At 35.4% G+C, this 26,792-nt stretch overlaps 1 protein-coding gene across 4 annotated transcripts in view; it reads right to left on the minus strand.

Annotated features, from left to right (window-relative positions):
* Positions 1–1,623: 1,623 nt before the first annotated feature.
* Positions 1,624–26,792, minus strand: part of LOC577106 (fibrillin-2) — an 80,366-nt gene continuing 55,197 nt past the window's right edge. For 2 of the 4 annotated variants that reach the window (XM_030977430.1, XM_030977429.1), the window contains 23 exons: positions 25,572–25,643; positions 24,870–24,995; positions 24,073–24,201; positions 23,295–23,420; positions 21,872–21,994; positions 20,304–20,429; positions 19,345–19,470; positions 18,848–18,973; positions 18,167–18,313; positions 17,591–17,785; positions 16,937–17,062; positions 16,073–16,195; positions 15,475–15,600; positions 14,419–14,544; positions 13,486–13,638; positions 12,598–12,756; positions 11,053–11,175; positions 10,270–10,386; positions 9,656–9,784; positions 8,760–8,879; positions 7,545–7,667; positions 6,648–6,768; positions 1,624–2,960 (listed from right to left, as the gene is read on the minus strand). In XM_030977430.1, coding sequence (XP_030833290.1) covers positions 2,510–2,960; positions 6,648–6,768; positions 7,545–7,667; positions 8,760–8,879; positions 9,656–9,784; positions 10,270–10,386; positions 11,053–11,175; positions 12,598–12,756; positions 13,486–13,638; positions 14,419–14,544; positions 15,475–15,600; positions 16,073–16,195; positions 16,937–17,062; positions 17,591–17,785; positions 18,167–18,313; positions 18,848–18,973; positions 19,345–19,470; positions 20,304–20,429; positions 21,872–21,994; positions 23,295–23,420; positions 24,073–24,201; positions 24,870–24,995; positions 25,572–25,643 — 3,293 coding nt within the window. In that variant the 3' untranslated portion in view covers positions 1,624–2,509. The remainder of the gene's footprint in view (positions 2,961–6,647; positions 6,769–7,544; positions 7,668–8,759; positions 8,880–9,655; positions 9,785–10,269; positions 10,387–11,052; positions 11,176–12,597; positions 12,757–13,485; positions 13,639–14,418; positions 14,545–15,474; positions 15,601–16,072; positions 16,196–16,936; positions 17,063–17,590; positions 17,786–18,166; positions 18,314–18,847; positions 18,974–19,344; positions 19,471–20,303; positions 20,430–21,871; positions 21,995–23,294; positions 23,421–24,072; positions 24,202–24,869; positions 24,996–25,571; positions 25,644–26,792) is intronic. The other 2 variants (XM_030977432.1, XM_030977431.1) reach the window with 2 other exon arrangements.

The raw sequence follows: 26,792 nt of genomic DNA on the forward strand, positions 1-26,792 counted from the left end.
AACATTTTCCCCTGAACTAAAAACATGTTTTGATGGAGTTCGGTCCCATTTATGTATAGTTCACCATTTATGTTTTTTGTTTGTGTAATGCTGGCAGGTTTGATTTATAGTCTTAGTTTCAAGGATATACAAACAATCCCCCTTAATTCCAAACGATTTATAGGCGTTTGGTCTACAGCCAATTCGTCTACTATCCAAATTGGTCTATTCCCATATGGTCTACACCCAGCACTTCTACCAAATGAACATGCAATAGACTAAATGGAGATTAGACCAAATGGCTGTCATACAAAATGATAAGTTGATGAAATGATTATTAGATAGACCATGTGAACATTAGATGAACTGGTTGTGGACTAAACAGCAATTCACCTTTCAAGTACAATGTAGTACCATCACATTGGCGATTGATACTAATTCTTGTTTGGCAAAATTTCAGGAAAAAAATGTTACATTCAATTCACTGCGAAATAAAAAAATAATTCAGTTTCAAAAGCCAAAAAAACAACAATAAACCTTTAAATCAATAATTTTGTATGCCTTTTCTGTTGGTGTGTTAAATATAAAGTCGTGTCTGACCATACATATAACGGAATGCAGTTCACTGCAAAATTACGACAGTACACTAAATTTTCAAGTCATAAAACTGTTTCATTTATTATTTATTCACGCATTTTATTACATGTACACCTTTGTTTGTGAGACTGTTACAATGAATATTGTTATCACTTAATGACTCTAAAGTACAACAATCTTTTCAGATAGTGTCTTGAGTTCATATCTTGGCATCCTTGCTTGTATCTGAACACAATGACAATGATGAATAATTTGTCCTTCTTCTTCATCGTACTCATGTTAGAATAGAATGGTTTTCCCCACAATGTTAGTGACTGCATGGAGAAAGAGGATAAAGCTATAAACACTGTTCTATCAATTCCTCGATTACTTTTGATAACGTAGTTTACTTCCTCATTCATATTGCCATGTGTAGATACATGTATAAATTATGATGGTTCTGTCCATGCTATTCGGAAGAATAAATCTATGCAAAACATTATTATTATTACATAAATATTGCCTCTAAAAAGCATGCACAGACATCTTTGACAATTAATCACATTCATTATGTGTTAAATGTTTGAGTTAATTTCAATCCCACAACCCACAGCTAATTTGGATACAAAATCAATATGATTAAAATAGAGGAGGCCTTGCATAGTTGACAGCAAATATGATGTGCAGTGCATTGTAATACTTCACTTTGAGTTAATTAGATGCGGAATGTTTGGGCTAATCAATGGAATGGTTCGACTTGAATTCAACAAGTTTCTCAAAAAACAATGTGCTTGAAGGCTCACAATGTACTGTTTGTTTTATGTAGCTATAATTGTTTGAAAAGTGAACAATATTTGTCATAGTTAGAAAATGGAAGATCATTTTTCATCATCAAACTTTGTTTTCTTTATTGCTCGATAATCATATTCCATATAAGACACTAATGATTACTGAAGGCACCTTTGGAATACGAATCATATCAACTGAGTAAAAAACAAATGAGTAAAAAACAGACATATCCGGGTAAACGAATGCCCGATATAGCCATCTACTGATAAGTTAGATAAATGAAAACAAAAACACATATTAATAACTGTACATGCATATTAGTTTTAAAAAATACACTCACTCTTTAAGCAAGCTTGTATTAATCATCATTATTGGTGATATACCTTCTTTTTTCATGACTGAATATTTAAGTATCTAAAACTCTACTACATAATAGACAAACACAATGATACAAATGTTTTTTTTAGTCATAACGCTCCCAGCCCATAACCCATATATATATAGTCCTACCTACAGTACATATAATACAACAGGTGATTGAAAGAAATAGCACACATATGAAGATTAGGCAGTATTTGAGCATGTCAAGAGTATTTTGCTACGTTACTTAATGTCAGCCTTATCTGTTAACCCGAATAATACTGCATATACCCTTCGCTTTAATTATAATAAGTGTACAGAATTGTTTCGTGCTATTACATGCATCAACAGGATCACTGGTAATAATTACCCAAATGATGCACCACGAATATTAATTCCTTTCTCTCGTATTGGTTTTTGTTAACCTTAATGATTATCTTTAAAATCATTCTACAGATAAATATTAAAAAATCAGGAATTTCTTAAGTCTCCAAATTTTGTGTTAAAAATTCAATTTCATCATCCGAAATTACTTATTCATATTTGCCACTCAAACAAACAGAAACCAGATACCGATAAGTCTTTTTTTGTTGTTGAGTAAGCAAAACTCTCTCTTATCCTCTGCTTGTCTAGTAACTCTTCTATCTAACCTACATACTTTAGAGTCTTGATATGTGACGTGCTATACCGTATCCATCACATATTGGTATGTTTTCCATGCATTATCCTTGTTGGATAGAGCAATTCTGAATCAATATTTAAGCCAAAACAATTATGAAAAACATAATAACTACTGGGAGACACTCTATTCTTCTTCATCTGCTACTATTTGAACTTGAATCTGCATTGCAACAGGTTCCTCTACTACAGTTTGAACTTCAGCTAATATCGTGTCATTTTTCCTTTTCAGCACACCTTCAATTTCAAGTTCATAGAGACCCGTGGCCTTCACATGTTTGCTGAATCGTAGCAGGGACATGCCATCAGATTTCTTCTTCATCATAAAGATGTTGTCTTCGTTACCGCTCAGGATGACGTACTCGTAGCGGGCCACGACCCTGGTGTAGCCGGTCTTGAATTTAGCGATTTGTTGCTTGGGGACGGCTTTGGAGAGCGGGATATGATACAGGATGGCGGTGTTGTTGGATATCATTGTTGATTCCTTGTCGTTAGTCTCTGTAGCACTTCTGCGCTGTCTTGGTTGTCTATTGCAGCTGTAGCACGGTTGGACAGAGTCTCGATCTGTCACACAAGCTCTGTCAAAATAAAACAAATTCAATATTTGGGTTAGAGCTCTTATCTGTGCCATCGGAGAGAAAGAAAAAAAATCAGCATGCTCTATGCAGTACCTTGGATATTCAAAAGAATGCAGTGATTTCCTAACAATGGAGGGTATAGACTTTACCAGTATGCAGTAATTATTAATACTAGAAATGGATGTGTTTCACAAGAAACTGGCTGAAATCGTTTCGAATTATTCATTGCACACTGACACATAGTAGACAGAAGTTTTGAATAAGCAAAACGTAAAAACATAGATAAAAGAATTTTAAAAAATTATAACAAAATCACATACACTGAAAAAACATAAAAACACACATACTTGAGTAATTACATTACATGTATAATTATTTACATGTACTAGTTCTGGATCTACTAAGTGCTTTTCCTTGCTCATTACTTTACAGCTAACACAAATTTCCTAGCAATTTGTTGGTCACAATTTTACTAATTTGTAGTACTGAACAGTTATTATTTCAGTGTAAATGTTGTTGGGTTGCAGGAGAGTTTTGCATTTCATTATCAACATAAAAACAAACCACATTTCATGCTAAAAAACATAAATAAAACATGTATGATTGAGGAATTTGTTTGAAGTCTTAGTATGTATGTTCGATCTTCATTCTAATATGACTATAGTTTACTCAGACCGCTCTTTGATTGTCAACGATGACACATCTAAGCCTCTCACTGTTGCTGGTTATTATGATTGTTAGCATGTCAAAACCCTGTACACAGGAAACTGTAGCTGTCCTAGCTTCCTGTGAAACGTTTGCCAGTAAAGCCTTAGCCAAACGTACAACAAACAAAGGCTTGATTGGAAATTAAATTACAGCATGTGTCCCTGGGCACATTTTAAATAACTAAAGCTCCAGTTATTAAGTAATTTTTGTAAATGGAGACCCTGACTGAGCTTAGTCCTCCTATATGGGTACACAAATGAGAAAAAAAACAATTTAAACATCTCACTATCTTGAAGATTACATCTCTTGTAAATATTTTTGATCAGTAGATGACCATTTTTCAAGTTAATCAGTATACCTGTGTTTATTAGGTAAAATGCTTATCTTCAAAGCATCAACATCTTGGTCTCTAAACAGACAGACTTAGGAGATTACCCAAGGATGGACAATATTGTTTTTGCATAATGTCCGGGTGTGCTTTTAAATTAAATCTGTACAGTGCATAGAGGTCTGTACTTCCACATATGAAGACTGGATTTGCTGGTAGTAAATGAATAGATGTTACCGTTATTAACCTGATACACATGGCCATTTTTCCTACTTCGTTCTTTTTTTCTTCTTTGATTCGTTAATATTTTATTATTATTATCATTATATATATATATATATATATATATATATATTTTTTTTTGGGGGGGGGGGGGGATAAGTAGGTAAAGAAATGGACAGCGATGAACATGAAAATATGACATAGAAAACGATTTAACAAAATCTAAAAGTTTCTCTCAGGTAAAACAAAAAAGGGGTCATTGGATCAAACTGGATCAAACTGGCCCTGCTTTTAAAATATTGATAACAAAGAAAAGCATGTTGACTAGAGATCAAACTGTCCATGATCTATATCGTTTGGAGGTTGATATGTTTACACACACTGACATACAAAGATACCTCACAGTTCATAGGTCATTCTTGTTTATTAGTCTACTTAAAGTGAAATATAAACTGGTAGATAAAAATTTGTATTGATGCTCTATGGCATACCCTCTTATAGTACTTTACAAATTAATTGCTCTACATAAAATCTTCACATGCAAAAAATCGAGGTACACATCAATCGAGGTTTGGCCAGCAAATATGATTGCTGGTAGATTTAAACTGCTCTAAACAAACTTGAAGTCTAAAATTGACTGTGCAGGGATGATTTGTATATATTACTTTCTAGAGAAATACCCTCCTCCCCTTTTAATCAATACTCGGTCAAGAAAATAAATTCAAAATTCCTCTTACTTGTTACCATGTACTGGTATAAAATAAGACATAGAGTGTGAATATTGGGAAACATAAGTGTATATCACATGATTGGAAGTTTGTTGCCCTTTGTCTATATTATTCTGCACTAGCTTGCACAACAATGTGAAATAAACATGCTGGTGAAAATGAATTTTGTAACATGTGCTGAACTTGTATTAAACTTAACTGGGACCTACAACTGCCTGCAGGTATAATACTTCAGAGTGTAAGCTTTATACATGTATTTGAGTTGAATAGTTAAGAGTGCTTTGTTCCAATATCTTTTGTTGAAACTTCCTGAGAAACAAACACTGGCAATAAGGCATGCAAGCAAGTAAGGTGCCCCCAACTCTTCACATCCCTCCCAGCTAATCCCCTCTATCAAAGGCCTTTGTCATCATGGTTGGATAGGTCCCAAGTCCATAAAAACTAAATTTTTAAAAGATCTTGTCTTTTGTTTGAGCTTCCTGCAGTGTGCTAATAGCCGTTTAATGGTTCAGACAGGGCCTTTAAAAAGTATTATGGTCGTTGTTTACAATGTAGGAAGTAGACCTTTTGTCCAAGATTTAGAAATGCTAGGCCTATAATGGGAGTGCCTATACTTTGTACAACGCAGACAAAAAAGTATTCTCTTTCTTTCTTTCTTATTTCTTAATCTACATCGTATTTTGGGGAAAATTGCAATTAAGAACAGGAAGAAGAGAAGTCTTCAGAAATGTTTTGATCGGCAAAAAGCATGTTAAAAACTAACTACATTTCACATATAATATACATGTAGAAACTAGAAAACAATATCTGTTGCCCCTATTAAATCTTCACAGAGTCCCCAGAGTCCCATATTTTTAAAATGTAATGTGCTTTCCCATCTGGTGACATTTCTTAAAGTGAATCGGTAACATTGTTGAAAGTTGGAGAAAAAAACTGGCTAATTTTTGTATGAATTACTGTTACTAATTGTATTCTTTCTACTGTTTCTACATGTTAGAGGGTTAGTTTCTCTAACATGCAATAAATCCTGAAAAAATTCTCTCTTAAACCACAAAGTTTCGTATGGTTTTGTTTGAAAGCATCAAAGAAAGCCTCGAACAGAAAATTCTCACAACCAATTTTTGAATTACCGGTATCCCAACTGTTTTCCGTGAAAATATGACATAGAACAGGCTTTTTAAAATCTGTCAGCACTTAAATGTTTGGAAAGGTATATAAGGCAAATTCATTGCTTTGTGACGATTAACATTCACATAAAATTTATATAAATTATAATAATATAGTTGGCAGAATTTTGGAATCGATCCAATCACTTTTTCCCAATTATTAATGGTCTGTTTTCACTCAAACTTTCAGAGTATCTTTCATTGTACATCTAGCATTGAAGTCACTACCTTAACACACTTTTTCTCTCATCTTAACAATGTTACCAAGTCCCTTTAAAGCCCATCTGTACTAGTTTAGCCAGGAGGGATTAGACCACCCAGCATGGTCACTGACAGGTGGCTATCTCATCAACTCAGCTCTCAATTAACATAAGAAAAAGAGGATCATGGGGGACCAATGGGCACTGCTTAGGGATTGTTTTCTATATAGATGGAGCAATTAGCTACAAGTAGGACAGTGGGGCTGTAAGTAACTTTTATACAATCTTATCATATATTTCATAACCTTGCATGCATGATGACAGTGTGAACTCACCCCTGCACCACGCTGGTGTACCCTGGAGGACAGCCGCAGGAGAAGCTACCATCTGTATTATCACAGCTATACTGACATGGACTGTTCGTATTGCCATATGACCCTTGACACTCATTCACATCTGCAACAACAAAAACAACAAAAATAATAATAATGGTGATGAAGTAATTTCACATTTGAAACATAATATTCACTTCTAAATTATTTTTGAGAATTATGCATTGGCTCTGACAGCCAGTGCATTGCAAATAATAAATCCTACCAGCTAGCCGTTTACTTCTCCTGGGTATGGAGAAACAACTGTGAATAAAAAGCCTGGTCTAAGGACAAAGTACCCGGTACATTTTCATTCACATCCGTCTATTTGCCATTATAAATAAATAAACCAAAACAAAATCAAAATCTAGTTGTATATTGTGTGCTGAGTACCAATACATTATTTTCCCATTTAAACGAAAAAATTAGTTGATATAACCCATTGGAAATATTGTTGACATTGATTTCACTATGTGACACCTATAACAATAATATAGAATAGTGGAATGTGTTTTGGCAAAATGGGGAAGTTTGAAGCACCATAACCTAATGGATGACACAAATATTACTACCCTGTATTTCTGGGTAATGCACCTCAGTGTCACAAGATGGCGCTATACACAAAAATCCACAAGGCCCTGTATGAATCAACTCTATTTTCACAACAGCTTATTTCCTTTCCCCCATTGCTAGCATATGCATAATAGAGTTTAACTTAAATAGAAGGAGTAAGGTTCACTTCAATGAGAACATATTCATACAGAGCCAGTGGTGAATAACCTATGATAAGGATCAAATAATCTGATAAAACGACGAATCCAGTTTTATAGAAATGAATTACATGACCATTTTTTGACATACCATTGCAAGCAAGATTCTGTTGATCAAATGCATATCCATTGTTGCATCCGCATTGGTAGCTACCCTGAGTGTTATAACATGTAGCTTGACCACATTTACCGGACTGTCTGCACTCATTGTTATCTATAAATACAAACATAATATAGACAACATAAAATACACATTCATTGTCAAAGTACGTGTTCTACAACATTATATCATTAGTGCCGTGTTTGTGCCATCGAACTGGATCGACCAAATCAATTGATTCATAATATATATATATATCATATTTTTTCCTGTAACATGAAAGTAATTTTAATAGTTTCATACTATTAATTAAATGTAATGTTAACTGTTATTGTATAATTGTTTTAAACGGGGGCACGCTACAAGAGTCCTGTCTCGCACCCTGGGGCAACGTGTCTGACACGGCCGGTTGTAGCAACTACTCCGAAGATCAAGTTACATTAATCTTGATCTAAGGAGACAGGAACGAACGAACAACATTATAGTTCTTTATTGTCTTTGGCAAATTTATATACATGCCTATCAGCAAGAGAATGATTTAGCTTTTTCAAGGACCTTTTCAAAGCACTCAGCTTCTAGACCTCAATATATCCTTTCCTATCTATACTGATATATGTTAGCTCATTAAAAATACATACATTGATATTTGAGTAGAACTGTCTGAGCTTCTCACAGTAAATGTTGATTTCAGAGGGTAAGTTTCCATGTTGCTTACTCTTTAATGTGTGAGTTTCTCGCAATAACCTAGTTCCTCATAGTTACTATTATGAGTTTCTCATACCACTTGTTTGAATTTCTCACAACAATTTCGAGCTCACTATAGAAAACTGAGTTTTTCTTTACAACTGCTAGAGTAGAGGTTTCGTGGTCGAGTGGATACCTCACCGGACTGTCGATCACAAGGTTCGCGGTTCGAGTCCCGCCGCGGCACTAATGTCCTTTGGCAAGATATTGATCTACATTTGCCACACTCAACCCAGGTGGCGTAAATGGGTACCTGGCAGTTAATTCCTTGAAATGCTGGAGCGCTGTAATGGCAGCTAGGCTAAAGCCGGGGTAATAATAAATGCGCCTCGGAATAGAATTTCTAGATAGACGGCGCTATAGAAATGCCTATTATTATTATTATTATTTGGGTTCCTTACAGCAGCTATTTGTGTGTCTAACACCAATGTCTCGCAGGAAATTACAGTATCTGTTACTCACCAATACACCTTCCATAGAAGTTTTCTTCAAAGCCATCTGGACACACACATCTGTACCCACCAATGGTATTCTGACAGCCATACTGACAAATGTCTGGTTGATCCTCACATTCATTGATGTCTAAAAAAGAAGACAAACGTGAAATAAGAAAATAAGCCAAACCGTCTACAATTTGTTTTTATTCTCTCTTGTTGGGAGGGGGGAGGGGATGTTGGGTTCTCATTTGCTGTGAAAATTGTCATTAATGTATTCTTTTCTTTTCTCATTGATATACACATTGCATCACAGTACATACTTTCATCAACACATGAATGCTTTATTGTCTTCATCATGATTCTGCATCATTACTATTCTTTTATCTGTTATATTATTTGTTGTGAAAAATGTTATTGATGTATCCTTTTCTTTTCTAATTGATATGTAAATACACAATCCATCACAGTATTATACTATCATCAACATGTAAATGTTTTATTTTCCTAATCATGATTCAGATCATAATTACTATCCTATTATCTGCAATACCATCACATCATTCTCATTCTCAGATTCAATTACACATTAAATAATGCAGCAGATGAATTTTTAATAAATGCCTGACAACTGACAGCATTTGCTATTATCAAAGGATACTTTAATATATAACTTCTATTGATGTTTATAGTAATTCTACAACCAAAAGTAGAGCGATTTTTTATTTCTATTTTGTATATTTAGGAATGTTTTGTTTCAAAGATAGCATTTCATTCAAGTAAGATTTCCATTTGAATGGATTATGTACTTTAACTTTTTATTGATGTTCTCATTTTACATTGCAGACAATAAATCCAGGAACTACTTGGTATAACAAAATAAACCAAATTGAATTGCTGCGAACTGAAATGAATTGAGCTTACCGACGCATGTGTTAGTGGATGGATCTGGTCTGAAGTTTCTCTGGCATTCGCACCTATGCCCACCCTGTGTGTTCTGACAAGTACCGTATGCACCGCAAATATCTGGAGTCTGTATACACTCATTCACATCTAGGAATACAATATTAGAAAGTAGTAAAGAATAACTGTACTTAGAAAACTACATTAATGTTTATGGAAATTCTAAAACAAGAAACTATTTCACTGTGCATTGCAAACTATAGCACTGTATTGGAAAGGCAAAATAGGATTCTTGTAAAATTGTATAGAGAAATTGCTTTGATTTGTATGAGAACTCTCACGTTAATTGATTACAGTAACAAGGATGATCTGGTTAGTGACTCTCATATTCTAACCATTTATTTAACTCTACAACCATTTCTAGACATTTAAAGAAAAATCTATTTTCTCCAAATCTACATCCGTGGCCTGTACCTAAAATGCACGTAATTTATCTTAATGAAAGTTCAATGTTTTAAATTCACTTTCTTCATAACAACTGTGTATGTAGAATACATAAATGACATGATTTCTTCTTTGTGATAGCATTACTTCTATCTAGACTAAGATGCCATGCCGACATGTACTGTACATACCAATACATGTAGATCCATGTTGTATATATCCTTCTGGACACACACATCGGAAGCCGCCTAGAGTGTTTCTGCATTCAAACTGACATTCATGGATTCCCATTGAACATTCGTCTTTCTCTGCAAGTAGACAAGAACGGAAATTAAACGAAGAAAACAGTTTTTAAAAGTTGACACTTTAACCCCATCTGAGAGCATCCAAAGGATCTATGTGGTAGTAGTATTGGTAATGGTTTATTGAAATAAAAATCAATCACAGCTCAAAAAGCCGAATTACAGGTTTTGTACAATGGTAAAAGCAAACATCAAAATTACAGGAAACAAAATAGGTAATAACATGTTAATTAAAGCAATGAGATCATAATGACAAAGATTAATTACAAATATAAGCATAAATTATTTTCTTACTACTATCAAATATGCTTCAGCATATCTGCATATCATATCGGCATCAAGCATGTTAAAGAAAATCTGAAAATCATGTAAATATTCTTAGGTACACCAGTATTATATCAAATTGAGTCAAAGTATTGGTTTACTCCTACTAACCGCACACTATAAAATGAGCCATGTATAACATTATAACTTTCATGCAATGCTAGGTTCCTCTGAGAAAAGTGTTGCAAGAGGAGCAGAAGCAAAAGCTCCTTACTATTTATTGCATGACTGTTATATGTAATATGTCAAAGGTCAGAACTTTTTTGGGGGGTGAGAACAGAAATTAGTCACTGGCTGCATGTGCTGCATAATTGTATAATTGATGTCGAAGTGTAGTCGGAAACCTACCTCTGCATGTGAGTCCATCTTCACTGAGCAGATAACCCTGTGGACAGCCACATCTAAAGCTCCCTGGAGTGTTCTTACACTGGTAGCTACATGGAGGAGGTACACGGTTGCACTCGTTCTCGTCTGTATTATAGACACATAGAGTGAAATCATATCAACCATACTGGTTATCATTAAACATAAATATTAATGCTCAACTTGGCATTAATTTGAGTAAAGATAAATTAATAGCTAGTCATCACCATTTCAAGTCATCATACGACATCTTCCCAATATCTAGCAAAAGTAAAAGCCAATTCGCTGGCCTCTGCCAGGTCGCTCCCAGTGCATGTGTCAGCCAGCATGGCAGAGCTCAGAAGATGGTCCGTGCATGGTCTGAAGGCCGTGCCTGCCTTCACTCACAGTCTGCTGAATAGTCATGTTCCTCTCCATCATTAACCTCTTTGTACATGATAGAATTTGAGTACAGACGCATGAATGACTTTTTGGCTAGCATCTTTACTTTTTTTGACTTCATCTAAACCACAATGACGGGCAAGCACATGTAGACAATATTAAGTTAATCAAAGTACCGTAAATCTCCGTGTATAAGGCGCACTTTTTTGCCGCCGAACAAATTTGAAAGTCGGGGGTGCGTTTTGTTTTTTTTTTTAGTTTCGATTTATGGCGCTATGCCTGGCAATGTCGCCTATGTTTTCTATGTTTTCTATATCAAATGGTGTACCACAAGGTTCTATCCTAGGTACTCCATTATTAGAAAGATAGAGGATGCTATTCATATCATGCATGACTATTGATGTTTGGCATAGAACACAGTGCTTCTGCTAGGTGATGTGAAGAGGCTGATGTGGGACACTTGGTATCATGAAGCCTTAGACTGTTGTTACTATTATTTGTGACAAGTTCACAACTTCTACTGCACCTCGATGTAAAATGAAGGTCCTTCCCTGCGTGGGTTTTCGGCAACAAAACAACAAAAAAACAAAAAACAAAAAAACAGGGGTGCGCCTTATACACAGGTGCGCCTTATACACGGAGATTTACGGTATTCAAAATTGCTCCTCTCCCTTTACGTTTCACCTTTAGGCCAACCTATCTTATACTTCCACCCATGTTCTCTCTCCATTTTTTGCTCTATCCTACAACAAACAAAAGACAAACATCTATTTGCCAGAAACTACAGCCAAGTTACCTCGGGTTTGTAATGATCTAGTATGATCTTACTCCATGAGTGAACATTCCTGCTTTGAAACTGTTCCTGTACCTTTACATCTTGGCCTCCGGGCATGTACAGTACAATTTTGAGATCATCTAGGGCAATAGCTTTAATCGTGCCCCTCAAAGTAATCAATATGTCTATAGTTATCTATCATCCGATGGGTGAATTTTCCAGCTTTGTTCCTGTACCTTCATACCTTAATCCCGGGGCACAGTACAGTTCCGAGATCGCCATGGGTGATAGTTTTAACCATGCCCCTCAAAATAATCAACATTTGTATATTAATCTATCATTTGACTATTCCAGCTTTGGAACTGTTCCTTTACCTTCACATCTTGTGCCATCTGGGCTAAGGATGTATCCTGGATTACACTGACAAAGGTATCCACCGGAGCCTCCCAGACAGTGCCCGTTTTCACACAAGCCCTGAACGATCTGACATGGATCCACTGGCGTGGTGGCGGTGCAGAGGCGGTTGTATTCAACTGCAAAGAGAATGATCAATGAATTTGATTAGGTACACATTTAATTCCACTGCAGCAGCAATAATGAATTATTTTGATAATGTATATATTGTGTATATGCTATCATTGAGGGAATTTTTTAAAGGTTCTTCATTATCAACTCAACTATTCCAGTCGTTACACAAATAACGGTATCAACAATAACATCAAAGTTGAAAAAGCACCATATAGTGAAAAGTATGATTTATCTGAATAGATGTTATTGATTGTTCTAAAAGCACAACAAGTGTGGCATATCAGAATCTCTAGTTTCAGAATAAAACTATTTAACAGGTGTGACTGCAACTTGGGTTAACAACTAAATTATTCATACCCCTTGTAATTTTGATGCTCTTTTTTCTTTCTTTTCATAACTCAACAATGAAAGGGTAACTGGTTGAATTAGGGCCTTTATTGAATACTTTTAGATGTAAGCTTTCATATGTCACATTCTCATGAAATATATTATAAATTAGGGACAAATCAATTTTTCACATACATAAAAAATTGAAAAAAATTGGTAAGGGTATGAATGATTAAAGCCTCGGTCACATATGCCATGACGAACTGCTACGAATGCCGTACAAACCATTTTCAGACCATGGAAAAACAGGGAGATTCGTACCAATGCATCGTTCGTACGAACCTTTGTGACCATAGCTTTAGTCTTAAACTGTACATATGGTTTTTAGCCAACATCTACAAACTCACTTGTTCCATATACAGGGCATATCTGGCACGTGGATCCCCAAGCCCTTCCGCCGCTGCAGCAGCATGATTCCATAGTGACTGGTTGCATACCTCCCTGGCTGGACTCGCATCCACTGGGTGGCACGTAGGCGTAGCAGAAACCTGTGCGTCGATCTGTCATGTCATGGTCGAAACATGTTTATTTCATTTCATTTATTTCATTCTCCATAAAAAACTTTAAAAAAAACAAACATGGTATACAGATAAAAAGTTGATTACAAGAAAAATACAAAGGGAAGGAGCAGACAAAATTTTATGGGAATGTGGGGTTAACAAAAGGGCAATTAGCCTTATGAACGTCAACCTCTTAAAAAGTATACACATAAATAAGGAAAGCATATGCCTTCATTTTATTTTGTGCATGACAATAAAGAAATTCAATTCAATTCAATACAGCATAAGTCATCTTCATCCTTGGATTGATTTAGTCAAAAGCTTTGTATTTTAGTCTGATATTTTAATAGAGATGCTTGTAGAATCCAATTTGATACTTCTGGCTTAGGATATGATGAATGAAAGAAATATCAACATCCTCAAATGTATGATGAACAGATACATCCAGATGGAAGAACAATCAATCCAACATACGTACTTAAAACATTCTTGAATGAACATACATTTCATCTGTACTTTCTCCCTTTTTGTTATTTGCATTTCTCTGACAAAGCTTCATCTGTAAACGTCATCTCAATTAAAGGGCCACTAATGATGGCCAGCTTTAGGGGCTTGTTTCATAAAACTTGTTATCTATAACAACTACTAAATTTCTATGACAAATTTATTCTCAGCCAATCAGACGCCAGGATTCAGTAGCTTATAACATTAGCTTGTAACTTGTATTGGTATTGAGTTTCATGAAACCGGGCCCTGGTTTCATCAAAGATGACAGCTCACCTATGCAGTCTTTGCCAGAGGGACCAAGTGTGAATCCTTGGTTGCAGATACATGTGTGGCCGCCTTCTGTATTCCTGCAGCGTCCGTTCTGACAGACACCATGGTTGGTGATACATTCATTGATATCTGGTAAATAAAAGGGAGGTTTCAGTAAGTTTACCTCTGAGTTGCATGCGGCACAAAATGCAATAACAAAATCATTAATGTACTTGACATACTGATATTGATTACTAAATGTATACCTTTCAATCTTTCAAAGCAAAATATAGGAAACCCTCAAGGCAAAATTAGGAATACAGTCATTTTGAATGACTTTTACACAAAAGTTTTCAGAATAAGAGAGGAATCTATGATTTGTATGATTGGTCTCAAAATAGGAATCATTCCTCCGAAATAGGATTGGTTGGCAGCTATGCTATATGTAAAGATTCAATATGCGTCCATTTATTATTTTCCCTTGCATCTCCATCCGTCCAAGCATATTAAATACCCGGTACATGTACTCTTATTTCTGTCCATCTATCTACCCACTCACCTCTGCAGTTATTTTAATCTATAATATGGATGAAAAGCCTTCACCACAGAAGCCTGTAAATTCTGTACACCAATCTCTACAATTAGTCATCTTCCTCTTGATCTAGTGACATCCATCTATCCATCTATCCATCCATCCACTCATCCCTTCCTCAACTATCTACTCATCCATTATCTTCCGGTGTGTTGGCTCAGTCAGTAGGGCATCCGCCTCACAACCGGGAGGTCGTGGGTTCGAACCCCGGCCGCGTCATACCAAAAGACGTTAAAAGATGGGAGTTGCTGCTACCTTGTAGTTTGGTGTTCAACAATAAAGGATAGAGCAATGTCGATCTGGCGCTGCTCAGTGGCTGCCGGACTGACGATCAATTGGGCAAAAAGAATTTCCATTTTTGGTTTAACTTAATAAAATTTGGAGTGGACTTTAAAAGATTATTATTATTATTATCTGTCTATCTATCCATCTACCCATCCTTCTCATCCATCCCTCTCATCTATCCATCAAAAATCCTATCTACCTACCTCTGCAGTTGTTTCCATCTCCACCAATTGGTGTGTAGCCCTCATCACACTGGCACATGAACTTGCCAATGAGATTCTTGCAGCGGTAGCGACAGGTGTTTAGGTTAGTATCACACTCATCCAAATCTAAAAGAAAAACAGTGAGATATACAAGTCAACTTCTACATAATTATCCAGCATTTCATATACAATGAATGACAAGACAAAAGATCAATCAGCTTTTCAGCAAACCTATCCATTACACTATTTGGGATATAATATTAAGGTGTACTCTGTTGAGCAACAGCTTTTGGGAAATGAAGAACTTTACACGCTTAAAGCTTCCAGGGCCTTGTATTATAAAGAGTTGCGATTGATTCAAAAATCAATCGCAAGTGAAAGAAACTGCAACTGTGTTCTTACGAGATAGGAGTTTTAATCAATTTCAATTTGTAATTGATTGGAATCAATCACAACTTTTTCTGTCATTTCAGGTGGCAAAAGTACCACTACCCAAGGTCCATATATAATCATTGTTAATTTCAGAATTCTCTATGTAAGTTCATATAGGAACATTGCATAATAATGTGGTATGCAAGTCTCTGGAATACCCACGTACCTCTACAATGCCTGCCATCATCAGTGAGGGTGTATCCATTAGGGCAGAGACATCGGAAGGATCCAGGGAGGTTCTGACAGCGGAATGCACACTGGCCTCTCCTTCGGCGACACTCATTGATATCTACAACAAAGAATAGCGAAGATGGTAGATTTACATCAGGTACAAAATTATATACAGCCCTTACGAATAAGAAATAGAGACAAAGCTCTTTAAGCCTCTCTGCACTAGTTTGGCCAGGAGGGATTAGACCTCCCTGCATGGTCATTGACATGTAGTTATCTCATCAAATCAGCTCTCGATTAACATAAGGAAAAGGGGATCATGGGGGACCAATGGTCACCGATTAGGCATTGTTTGTTATATAGAGGACGCAAGTAGCTATAAGTAGTGTGGTGGGGCTTTAAGAATAAGATATTGATCTATCATCCACTGCAATAGGGCATTATCCCATTCAGGTCAAACACAAATTGGAAAATACAATGTTTTTGTGAACAGAGGAATAGTCAAATGTTAAAAATCTTTGACTGATTGACTACTACTGCCCTTTAATGGCTACGATTGCCCATAAACGATTTGAAACAGAAGGAGAGATACAATCTATAAGGTGCTATTGATACATTTCTATCTATCAGCTGCAGAGAATATCATATTCTGTCTTTTAATCCATAATTATCTTTATGACATGATCTCTTTATTATCAAATAAACATTTAATTTACTTTACTTGTACATGTATTAAAGAGAACTGTTGCTGAGCTAGCGCCATGAGCGTCCCTGGATGGTGTGGGCGCTCCATAAGTTTACACTATTATTATTATTATTATTATTATTATCATTATTAGTGTTATTATTATTATCTCACCTTCACAGGTTCCTCTCCTTCCTACTTGGTATCCCTCTCCACAGTTACATTCAAATGATCCCAGAGTGTTGTAGCAGGTGGAGTTGAAGCCACACACATTGTAATTCTCCTGGCACTCATTGCGATCTTAAAAAGAAGATAGGGAGAACACGTTTATTGTCAAAAGCGTGGGTGCAAAGAATGAGAACGATCATATGTGAGGCAATGATAATCTTTGATTACCCAGCAGAACAACTTAGTTAATATTGGACTATAAATATTAAAAGTTTTTAAAAAAAATTCCTAACAGAATTTCTTTGGACTTTCATTTTCACCTGCACACCTTATTTAAACCTCTATATTTCTTTCCCATAAAAAAAACTTGACTGGTAAGGTAATGCACTATTTTATGATCCTCATCAAACAATATCTTTATCTGATTATTCAATCAAACTAACTCTAGTTTAATACAATTACATGTACACGTTGAGACTTAAAATGCTTACCAAAATAACAAAATTTTCAACTGTTCATTAAATGAATGCATGGTTCAATTAATTTCAATGCATCTGAGTGTGAGAATAAATATTTCATAGTGAATCCTTGACTAGTTGATGATTTTAATAATGTTATTGATGGAGAAACTTGACCATAAAAGTTGTGCATATTCATTACCGACACAGATGCGACCGGTGGTATCGAGGATGAATCCAGGTTGGCATTGACAGCGATAGGACCCGTCTGTGTTGATACATATACCGTTTTCACAGATTCCAGGGAACACCTTGCACTCGTTGATGTCCTCGTAGAGGTCAGGGGTCAAGCTCGGTGCGTATCCAGGACCGTCGGGGCAAAGTTCAGTGAAGCTTGCTGTAAAATTATGATAAGATATATTTCATGAGTTTTAGACACAGTAGTCATTGAGAATTTAAGCATCCTGAGCTAATTTATTTAAAAGAAAATGTAATTGTACAAACATATAGAAGTCAATGCATGCACTACCAGTATGTTACAAACAAAAAGATTTGTTTATAGGCTACAAGAAAAACCAGTGCCAATGAAGTAAAGATCAGTGAAACTGTCAGAGGTCAGGAAAAAATTACCAGAAATTTGTCAAAAGCTTCAAACATGATATTCAATAATAATAATAAGTAATATCTATAAAAAGCACTTTTCTAATTACTTACTCAAGGAGCTATACAAAACAAAATACCAAGCAAAGATACAAAATAATTTGAATGATCGACTCACCATCTGAGGGTCTTGGGCATAGATTGCAGGGGGAACTCCAGCCAGCACCAAGAGAGCAGCAGCATTCCTTACGAGTTGCATTGCCTGCCCTAGCATCAGTACACTGACCACCGACAAAATCATTGTAGCAGTAGCTTCTACGCATGTCTGTTTAGAGAATGAAGAAATGTGAGAAGCATAAGAATGCCCAAAGCAAACTAAGAATTAGACTACCAATTCCTTTGAAAGTGTCAGCAGACTAATTTATTCCAGGTTAAGAACTAATGAATATATGCAGCATTTCACATTAATTTCACATAAATACAAAACCGCTGACATCTCGTTAAAGAGCATGTGTTAAATCAAGACGCTTATTTATAGTTATTATGGTTTCATGGAACAACACTTATCATTTAACATTTGAATCTATTCTCCACAGAGTGAAAGTCATCAGTATGGATTGGAGCAGTAAACATACAACACTCAATAATAAGTGAATAACAATAAACCAGGACTACTGAAAAAATAACTTATGAATATGGGCAGCATTTCACAAAATGGATATGAAACACACATTTCCCGACATCCCATGAAGAGCATGTATTAAAATTAAGCTACGATTTAATGGGATAACGGCAAACTTGTACATGTATTCATGACAGTTTTATGAACTGATAACACAGTTGTTGGTGTTGTACTGACCTATACAGATGAGCCCATCACTACTGAGTAGGTAGCCTGGAGGACAGGTGCACTGGAAACTTCCTTGAGTGTTCTGACACACACCATTGCGACACATGTCAGGAATAATCACACATTCATCGGTATCTACAAACAGGGAGAGATTGTTGGATTGGATTAGGTTAGATTATGTGAGGTATCAAAATCATTATTAAATTAGGTATCTTTTGTGGTTCATGGAAATGTTCACAACTTGTGGAAGTTTGGGAAAGTGCAACAGAAAGGGCAACAACTGTATCAATTTGACATTATGTCAATGCAGAAAATTCATAAAAGATACAAGAAATAAGATTTTTTTTTTTAGTAACAGTAATAAATTCAAAATGCAGTCATAAACTATGTTTCAACTATCTGGGTAGGTGACTCAATCATGCCGAGTTTTGCCAAATCACATGGTTAAACTGTATACAACTCAATAAAATAGCTAATTAAAAAGAAATTGGCATGTATGTTCTTACCAATACACTCTTGACCAGAAGGTGAAAGTTGGAAACCATCGAAGCAGGAACACCTGAAGCTTCCAATAGTATTATCACAGCGACCGTTCTGGCAGATATTCAACCTCGAGATACACTCATTCTCATCTATAACAATCAAAATGAAACAGTCGTTATACTATTATCACAGCGACCATTCTGGCAGATATTCAACCTTGAGATACATTCATTCTCATCTAAAACAATATCAAATGAAACAGTCATTAACATGAATCTAATCCATATAAAGCCGATTAAAAGGAAACAAGGGGACCTTACAGGCAGGCAGTCTGTATAGCTAAATTGGCTATACATGGAGGTTTCTTTTTATCCATGCATCAAGCACCCAAAAAAGAAAATTATCTTCATGTAATATAGTTGTCTAATTTTCAATAAAATAGCAGATGCCCTGTTTTCTGGGACAGTGCATTATGTCCAGGATTTCTACAACATTCGTATACAAGTATATTTAGTTGCAAAATCTTGTAGATCTATGAGCAGGGTTGAATAAAATCTTCAAGCATGGTCATGTAGCAACTTGAACTTAAACTAGGTCAGCATTATTGTTAACACTGCATATCCATAAATGTGCCTCTTTCTTTTTCAAGTTACAGCCAATGAACTTCAAAGATCGAAGAACGTAAATATATTGCATTTTTGGGCACGGTCTGTTTTGGGATCTCTATATTTGTAAGTTTAAACTCATAGCTACTGAATATTCAAACACAAACAAGAAGAAAATCAGTATGTAAAACATAACCAATATGTAATATTGTTATCAATGTTATCTACGCTTTATTCTATACCCTATATTTCATTACTATGTTTTTGTTATATTGATGTAAATGTCCTTCACAAACTACTTTTTTATGTACTCTGATTTGAAGCAATAAACTTATAATCATTTTAATAAAACAAGAAAATCAGAAGCTAATCCTCACCTTCACATCGTAGTCCTGATAGAGATAGAACGTATCCCTCAACGCAATCACAGAAGAAGCTGCCTGGAGTGTTCACACACCGACCATTAGGGCATGTGCCTTGCATCGTTGCACACTCATTGATATCTGCATGAGGGACAGATCCCAAAATTGATTTTAAGATTTATCTTCAATTTACGATGAGCCATAGACTTACGATCAATCAAAAGGCTTTATAATACATGGCCTTGATTGATTATATGCTGTAGCTAATTCAAGCATATCCATGAAACAACTTCTGATTTGTAAGTGTTTGGAATTCAGTTACATCTGCTCGATACAATCTCTCATACGGACCTGCCAACCTCTGGAGTTCAAAAACTGTATTCTTTAGTGTCAAAAGTTGTATTTTACTGACAAAAGTTGTATTCTTGAAAATAAAAACGGATTGTTACGCGGATCAATGCCTCTTACAGTTTCTATTTACAGGAAGAGTTTTTTTTTATTGATCATTGGTTGAATATGCATTATTTCGTCACGGCTGGTGTGTTCGATGAACCAATAAACATCCCCAAATTGCCGATGTGAGATGCTTGTAGGATATTTTACAGGACAGAATGGACATTTTGCCATTGAAAATGGCGGACGCACACACAAAATATTAATTTAAAAAAATATTTTTAAAAAAAATTTAAAAAAATATATATATTTTTTTTTTGAAAATCGTATTTTATTAAGGAAAATCGTACTGTCGTATTTGCTTCTAAAAATCGTACTAAATACGACTAAATCGTACTGGTTGGCAGGTCTGCTCATATCATTAACGGTACAAGGAATTGTCAAACAAGCTGGCTGTAATGAAAGAATGGTATCCATAATCAACTATTTAGGGGAAAAGTGTGGCACAAACTATTATTTATTATAACCTTCACTACTTCAAATACATAATGCAAATAAGAATACCCACAAGTTGGTGCTGGTTTTGGTTCCTACCCTTCATATGGGCAGTTTAGTGTCAAAGGTTGTCTCGTCTCATATCACTACTGCCATTATTATTTTCCTTATTGTCATGACAATTGGCAAATGCCACGAATGAATATATAAAAATATGCCACTGCATATATTCCATTGACAGAGTTTACAGAGGGAATCCCTGATAAAAACACTCTAAAGTCGCGCACATTGCCATTACATACATGTACACTGCGTTATATAAGCACTCAGTGTATGGCCGATTTATTGACTTTAGGTTTACTTTAGTATATCAACACTGCTATGAAAATGTTCCTGCTTGAGATAACACTTGGTAAATACTCCTATTTCCTCTCCCAATCCTTTTCCCCGCCCTTTTTTGTTTTGTCATTGTAGTTGTTGATTTTGTATTGTTAGTTACTTATTTCATGTTTTTGTTAAATTTGACTTTCATGTATATACTCAAGGGATTGACCATAGAAAGGCCTGTATGCCTATTTTTGATCCCACCATTATCTGTTATATTATACTCATGTTGTATTCTTGTTTGTCTTTTGATTGTTTTGTATTTTTGTCAGATTGTGGACATAAACTTGAATTGAACTGAAAGCACTCACCTGCACAGTCTCCATTGATAGTGAGTTCAAAGCCTCTGTTGCAGCTGCAGGCAAAGTCTCCCACCACATTCTGACAGGTGCCGTTTCCACATCGGTCTGGGAAACGGAAGCACTCATCAATATCTGTGAGTACGGACGGATGGAAAATCATCAAAATAGTGGCATCTTTTAAAGTGTCTTAATGTAGAGCTAAATGGTTAAAGAATGTAATTGGTGCAAACATATATAACAACATATCATTTTGCATCAAGGCATCTATTGCAAATGTTACACATAACAGTATTATACTGTGGGGTTGTACAGGTATATCAGTGGAAAAGAACAATATATACTCATTTCTAAAATCAGCTTAAAACAGCCAGAGCCATCCTGCGATCAGTGCATTTAATCTACATTCTATTGTCCTATCTTGATATATATATATAAATGTAATTTGGTTACTTAAACTTTATATATATCTGTATATACCATGCACATTAAAGGTAATACAAAGTTTTGGGAAATTTTGAAAATTTGGTGGATAGTGAATCTTTACAATTTTGATATATTTAGATGCCCCTATAGATGTATTATAAGCACTAAAAAAATTAGCCCCTAAAACACTTCTGCTTTCGAGAAAAATTGAATATAAAAATTTACCGGTGCTCCCGGTAAATGTTGATAAATTTCAAATAGCGCCTATGGTCGTACAATGGTAGCTGCGACCATGAAAATCTCAGAATATGTAGTTGTGATATATAATTTCTAAACGGGAATAGCTAATCAGTCGATTTTAGTCAAGAAACATTGTTTCATAGCTAAATTAATATCTTGACCTTGAGAGGGAGCTATACAACATAAAGAGTTTATTATTTATAATTTCATAACATTATGACTCGATTTCAACCGCGACAACGATCAATGAATATTGTAGGAACGCATATGCTTCCAATATGTTAATTTGAACCAAATTCATGACCCCATACCAAAACTTTGTAATACCTTTAATATGGGCCTTGATTAAAAGTTTTCTTTTGTTAGTCTTCAGGGCATCGTTTCATGAAACTGTCATAATATACAAGTTCACCGACATCCCACTGAAACACGTTTTAAAAACAATACACACGTTTTAATGGGATGTCGGTGAACTTGTACTTATGACGGTTTTGTAAAATGATCCCAAGATCACTAGCTGTCGATGATGAAACTCAACGTTAGAGTTGAGCAAATTATTAAGGAATCCAAGAATACTGGATGTTATTGTACACTTATAGAAAACACAATCCAAAGTTTAGACTGTTCTACATATACTAACAATATTTCAGTCCCTGTATTGTCTAAATTATTGAGAGGGACAATAATTTCAGCAATCAAAACTAAACAGTTAAGTAGAAATTTGATAAAACTGTTTTGTTATGACTTTCTATCTGGAACATGAACTTACCGTTGCATTGGGTCCCATCTGCAGAGAGTTGGAAGCCTTGGTCACAGACACACACAAAGGAGCCAATTTGGTTGGTGCACTGGCCGTTTATACAGGTACCAGGTCTGGTCAAGCATTCATTAATATCTAGTGACAACAGGGTGGAGTTGAAATCACAGTAAAATCAAGTAGGCAGCAAGACATGGGAAATAGTTTCAATGTATCTTCTATGATCATCTGTTACAACATTCTGCAGTTTCATGGACTGTAATCATTGTCTTCATCTTTCATCTCTTGCTACAACCTTTATTCATCATCATCATAACAGTTAAACAGCCATGATCTACTATAACCATGAGAATCATCATCCTCCTTACTGTCACCATCAATAGTAATCATCATATGCTACCATTCCCTAAAACATTCTATAAAATCTCAAATAAAATACTGCTATCTTCCCCTTCTTCTCCTCCTCCTCTCCTCCTCCTCATTATTAGCATCAATATCATCATCATCATCGACGTCATCATCATCATCCTCATCATCATCATCATCATCATCATCATCATCATCATCATCATCATCGTCATCATCATCATCATCATCATAACCATTACAATCACCATCACCAGCATCACTATTGTCATCACAATCTTTCCTATTTTCTTTCCATATCCATTCTAGACGGGTGACGGTCTACTCTGAATGTTTGTCATCAATATCATCATCATCATCATCGTCAAGGTCATTGTCGTCATCGCTGTCATCATTGTCATCATCATCATCATCATCCACTTACCATCACAGGATAATCTGGAAACAGAGAGTTGGTATCCAGGAGGACAGATGCATTCATGGTTGCCGGGTGTGTTCCTACAGATGGAGTTTCCTACACATCGATGCATGCCTTCAAAGCATTCATCAATGTCTGCAAGTGGTAACAAAGAGGAAACACAGACGTGGCCATTTGTAAGTATCAAATTCATGGTACATCACCCTTATGAGACTATAGAGAGATGCACTTACAAAGTATCTTCATATTACATTATAAATGGGTGTCATGATCATTAATGTCCTTTTCAGCTGGTTGCTTTAAAGTAAAAATCCAGAAACACAACAAAGTCTGAGCGAAATTGGTTAAAAATACTTCCAAGCTACATTATTTTCAACTGCTTTAATATGGGAGAGGACAAATAGAAATTTGAAAAGAATAAGGGAAAGCTATGGCTAGATATGAATGTAATTTAACATGTGATAATCACAAGATACTAAGATATCATGGGTCCGTATTCTACTATTCCAGTTAAACCCGACCCTGGGTCTACAATCCTGTATGAAAAAGGAAAGCTTAGACCTTAAACTAACTTCCTGTGTTAACACATCTTGACCAAAAACTTAAAGGCCAAGTCCACTCCAAAAATAACTTACTCTCAATAGAAGCAGAAAAATCAGACAGACCAATCAAAAAAAGTTTGAGCAAAATCGGATAACTAATAAGAAAGTTATGATTATTTGAAAAAGTATGTAAGCCTAGAATTGGTTTAAAATTTTGATCGGGCCTATATGTTTTCATAGATGGAACAAGCATTCTCCTACCTTCACAGATATGTGAAGCCATGTTTGCCCTGTAGCCTGGTTGACAATCACAACGGAAGCTTCCAGGTGTGTTCACACAGATACCATTAGCACAGATACCATCTATAAGCCTGCACTCATCCACATCTATGTACAACAATGCAAAGAGATTTGATTAGTTCTATAGTTAAACAGTACAATAGCATTGTGTTCACATAGAAAAACGCACAGAGACTGAGAGACTAATAAATCTTCATTGTACTTTTGTAAAAAAAAATTATAGTAAGAACCTGAATCTGTATGAATATAAAATATACAAAACAAGAATATTCCTCTTGCTTGTACAGCTTATTCATAATCTGCAGGTATGACAGATAATAATAATAATAATAACAGTGGGTTCTTGTATTGCGCTCATGTCTGTCATACATGACACTCCTGGCAGTCCTGATCATCTTAGCCCACTTGTAAACTGAAGGAAATCATTATACTAGATTGAGCTGTGACAAAGTATTCATACATTCCCAATTTCAAACGTTTCTAAGTGATACCATGTTTTGGCATGTGGTTTCTGGTAGCCTTCATGTAGATCCAATTATCAAAAGGTAACCAGGACCCAAATACACTTCTGACTCTCTCAGGGTCTGTCAATCCTTATTAATTGAGCTTGTTTGTTCACTTTGAATTTTGAGTTTATTTCTTCACTGCATATAATGGCTTTACCTTCAGGAAGGCCGGTTTCTGGATTTACAACAAAACCAGGTGAAGTAGCTCCGCACATCCTGTAATAATCCTCTGAAAGAAGAAAAGAAGAGCAAATTACAAAAAAAAAATACACTTATTAAATTATGTTCATCAATCAAAAGAGTTTGCTATCATGACAACACTGCCCCTTCCTCCTCCTCCTCCTCCTCCTCCTCCTCACCTTCATCACCTTCTTTATCATCAACATCATTATCATCAGCACCATCCTCATTACCACAGCCACCACCATGACAAATGATTGGTTGAAAGCATACAAGTGACCAGGCATTTATTTTGCCTAATGCATAATTTGGATAATGACAGGTCATTATCTAATGGTAATGACCGGTCAATATCAAAATTATGTTATAAAACATAATCTTATAAAACAAATAATACACATCATTTTGTTCGGGCATTAGTAAAATTACCCACACTCGGTACCTTAAAAACAAAGCAAACACCCTCAGGCATGTTAGACTCTTCCCCACTTAAATTATTGCAATATCATTTGGGGTAATACTTACAAAACAAAACTGTTCAAGATTTATATGTTACAGAAACGTGCAGCTCGGTTAATAACAAATAGTCATTATATATCTCCAAGTTTACCACTATTTATTAAACTGAAAATTATTCCTGTATATGATTTGATCAAACTTAATACATGTATATTTATGTTTAAATTTCATAAAAACCTGTTACCATCTGTTTTTAATAATATGTTCCACACAAATTCTTCTATTCACAATTACCCCACTCGTCAACGTCTAAATTTACATCACCCACTCTGTCGTTCAACTTCACTGTATAATTCTATATCATTTGTTGGGGTACGGGAGTGGAATTCCTTGAATTATGACCTAAGATCAAGTTCTACAATTACCAGATTTAAATCAATGTATAAAAAAAGTATTTTTCAATCCATGGTTGAGTAAGTACTTCTCTTTCCCATCTTTTTTCTACTTTTATCTCTTTCTGCCCTATTTTCGCTTCCTTCTATTCTTTCTCTGTAACCTTCTTTATGAACGTGCGTGTGTGTTGATGTACGGGTGCGTTCTTGTATTATTTAAGTCCTTTACTTTGTATTGTTAATTTATGTGCATTATCTTCTTATTGTTTGTTTGCAGGGCCCCGATTACAAGCAGATTTCTGCTTCTTAGGGGTCCTAACCATTATATTGTATATTGTATATTGTAT

Source organism: Strongylocentrotus purpuratus, unplaced genomic scaffold (assembly GCF_000002235.5).
Source record: "Strongylocentrotus purpuratus isolate Spur 01 unplaced genomic scaffold, Spur_5.0 spur5_scaffold_9, whole genome shotgun sequence".
NCBI classification, from domain to species: Eukaryota; Metazoa; Echinodermata; class Echinoidea; order Camarodonta; family Strongylocentrotidae; genus Strongylocentrotus; species Strongylocentrotus purpuratus.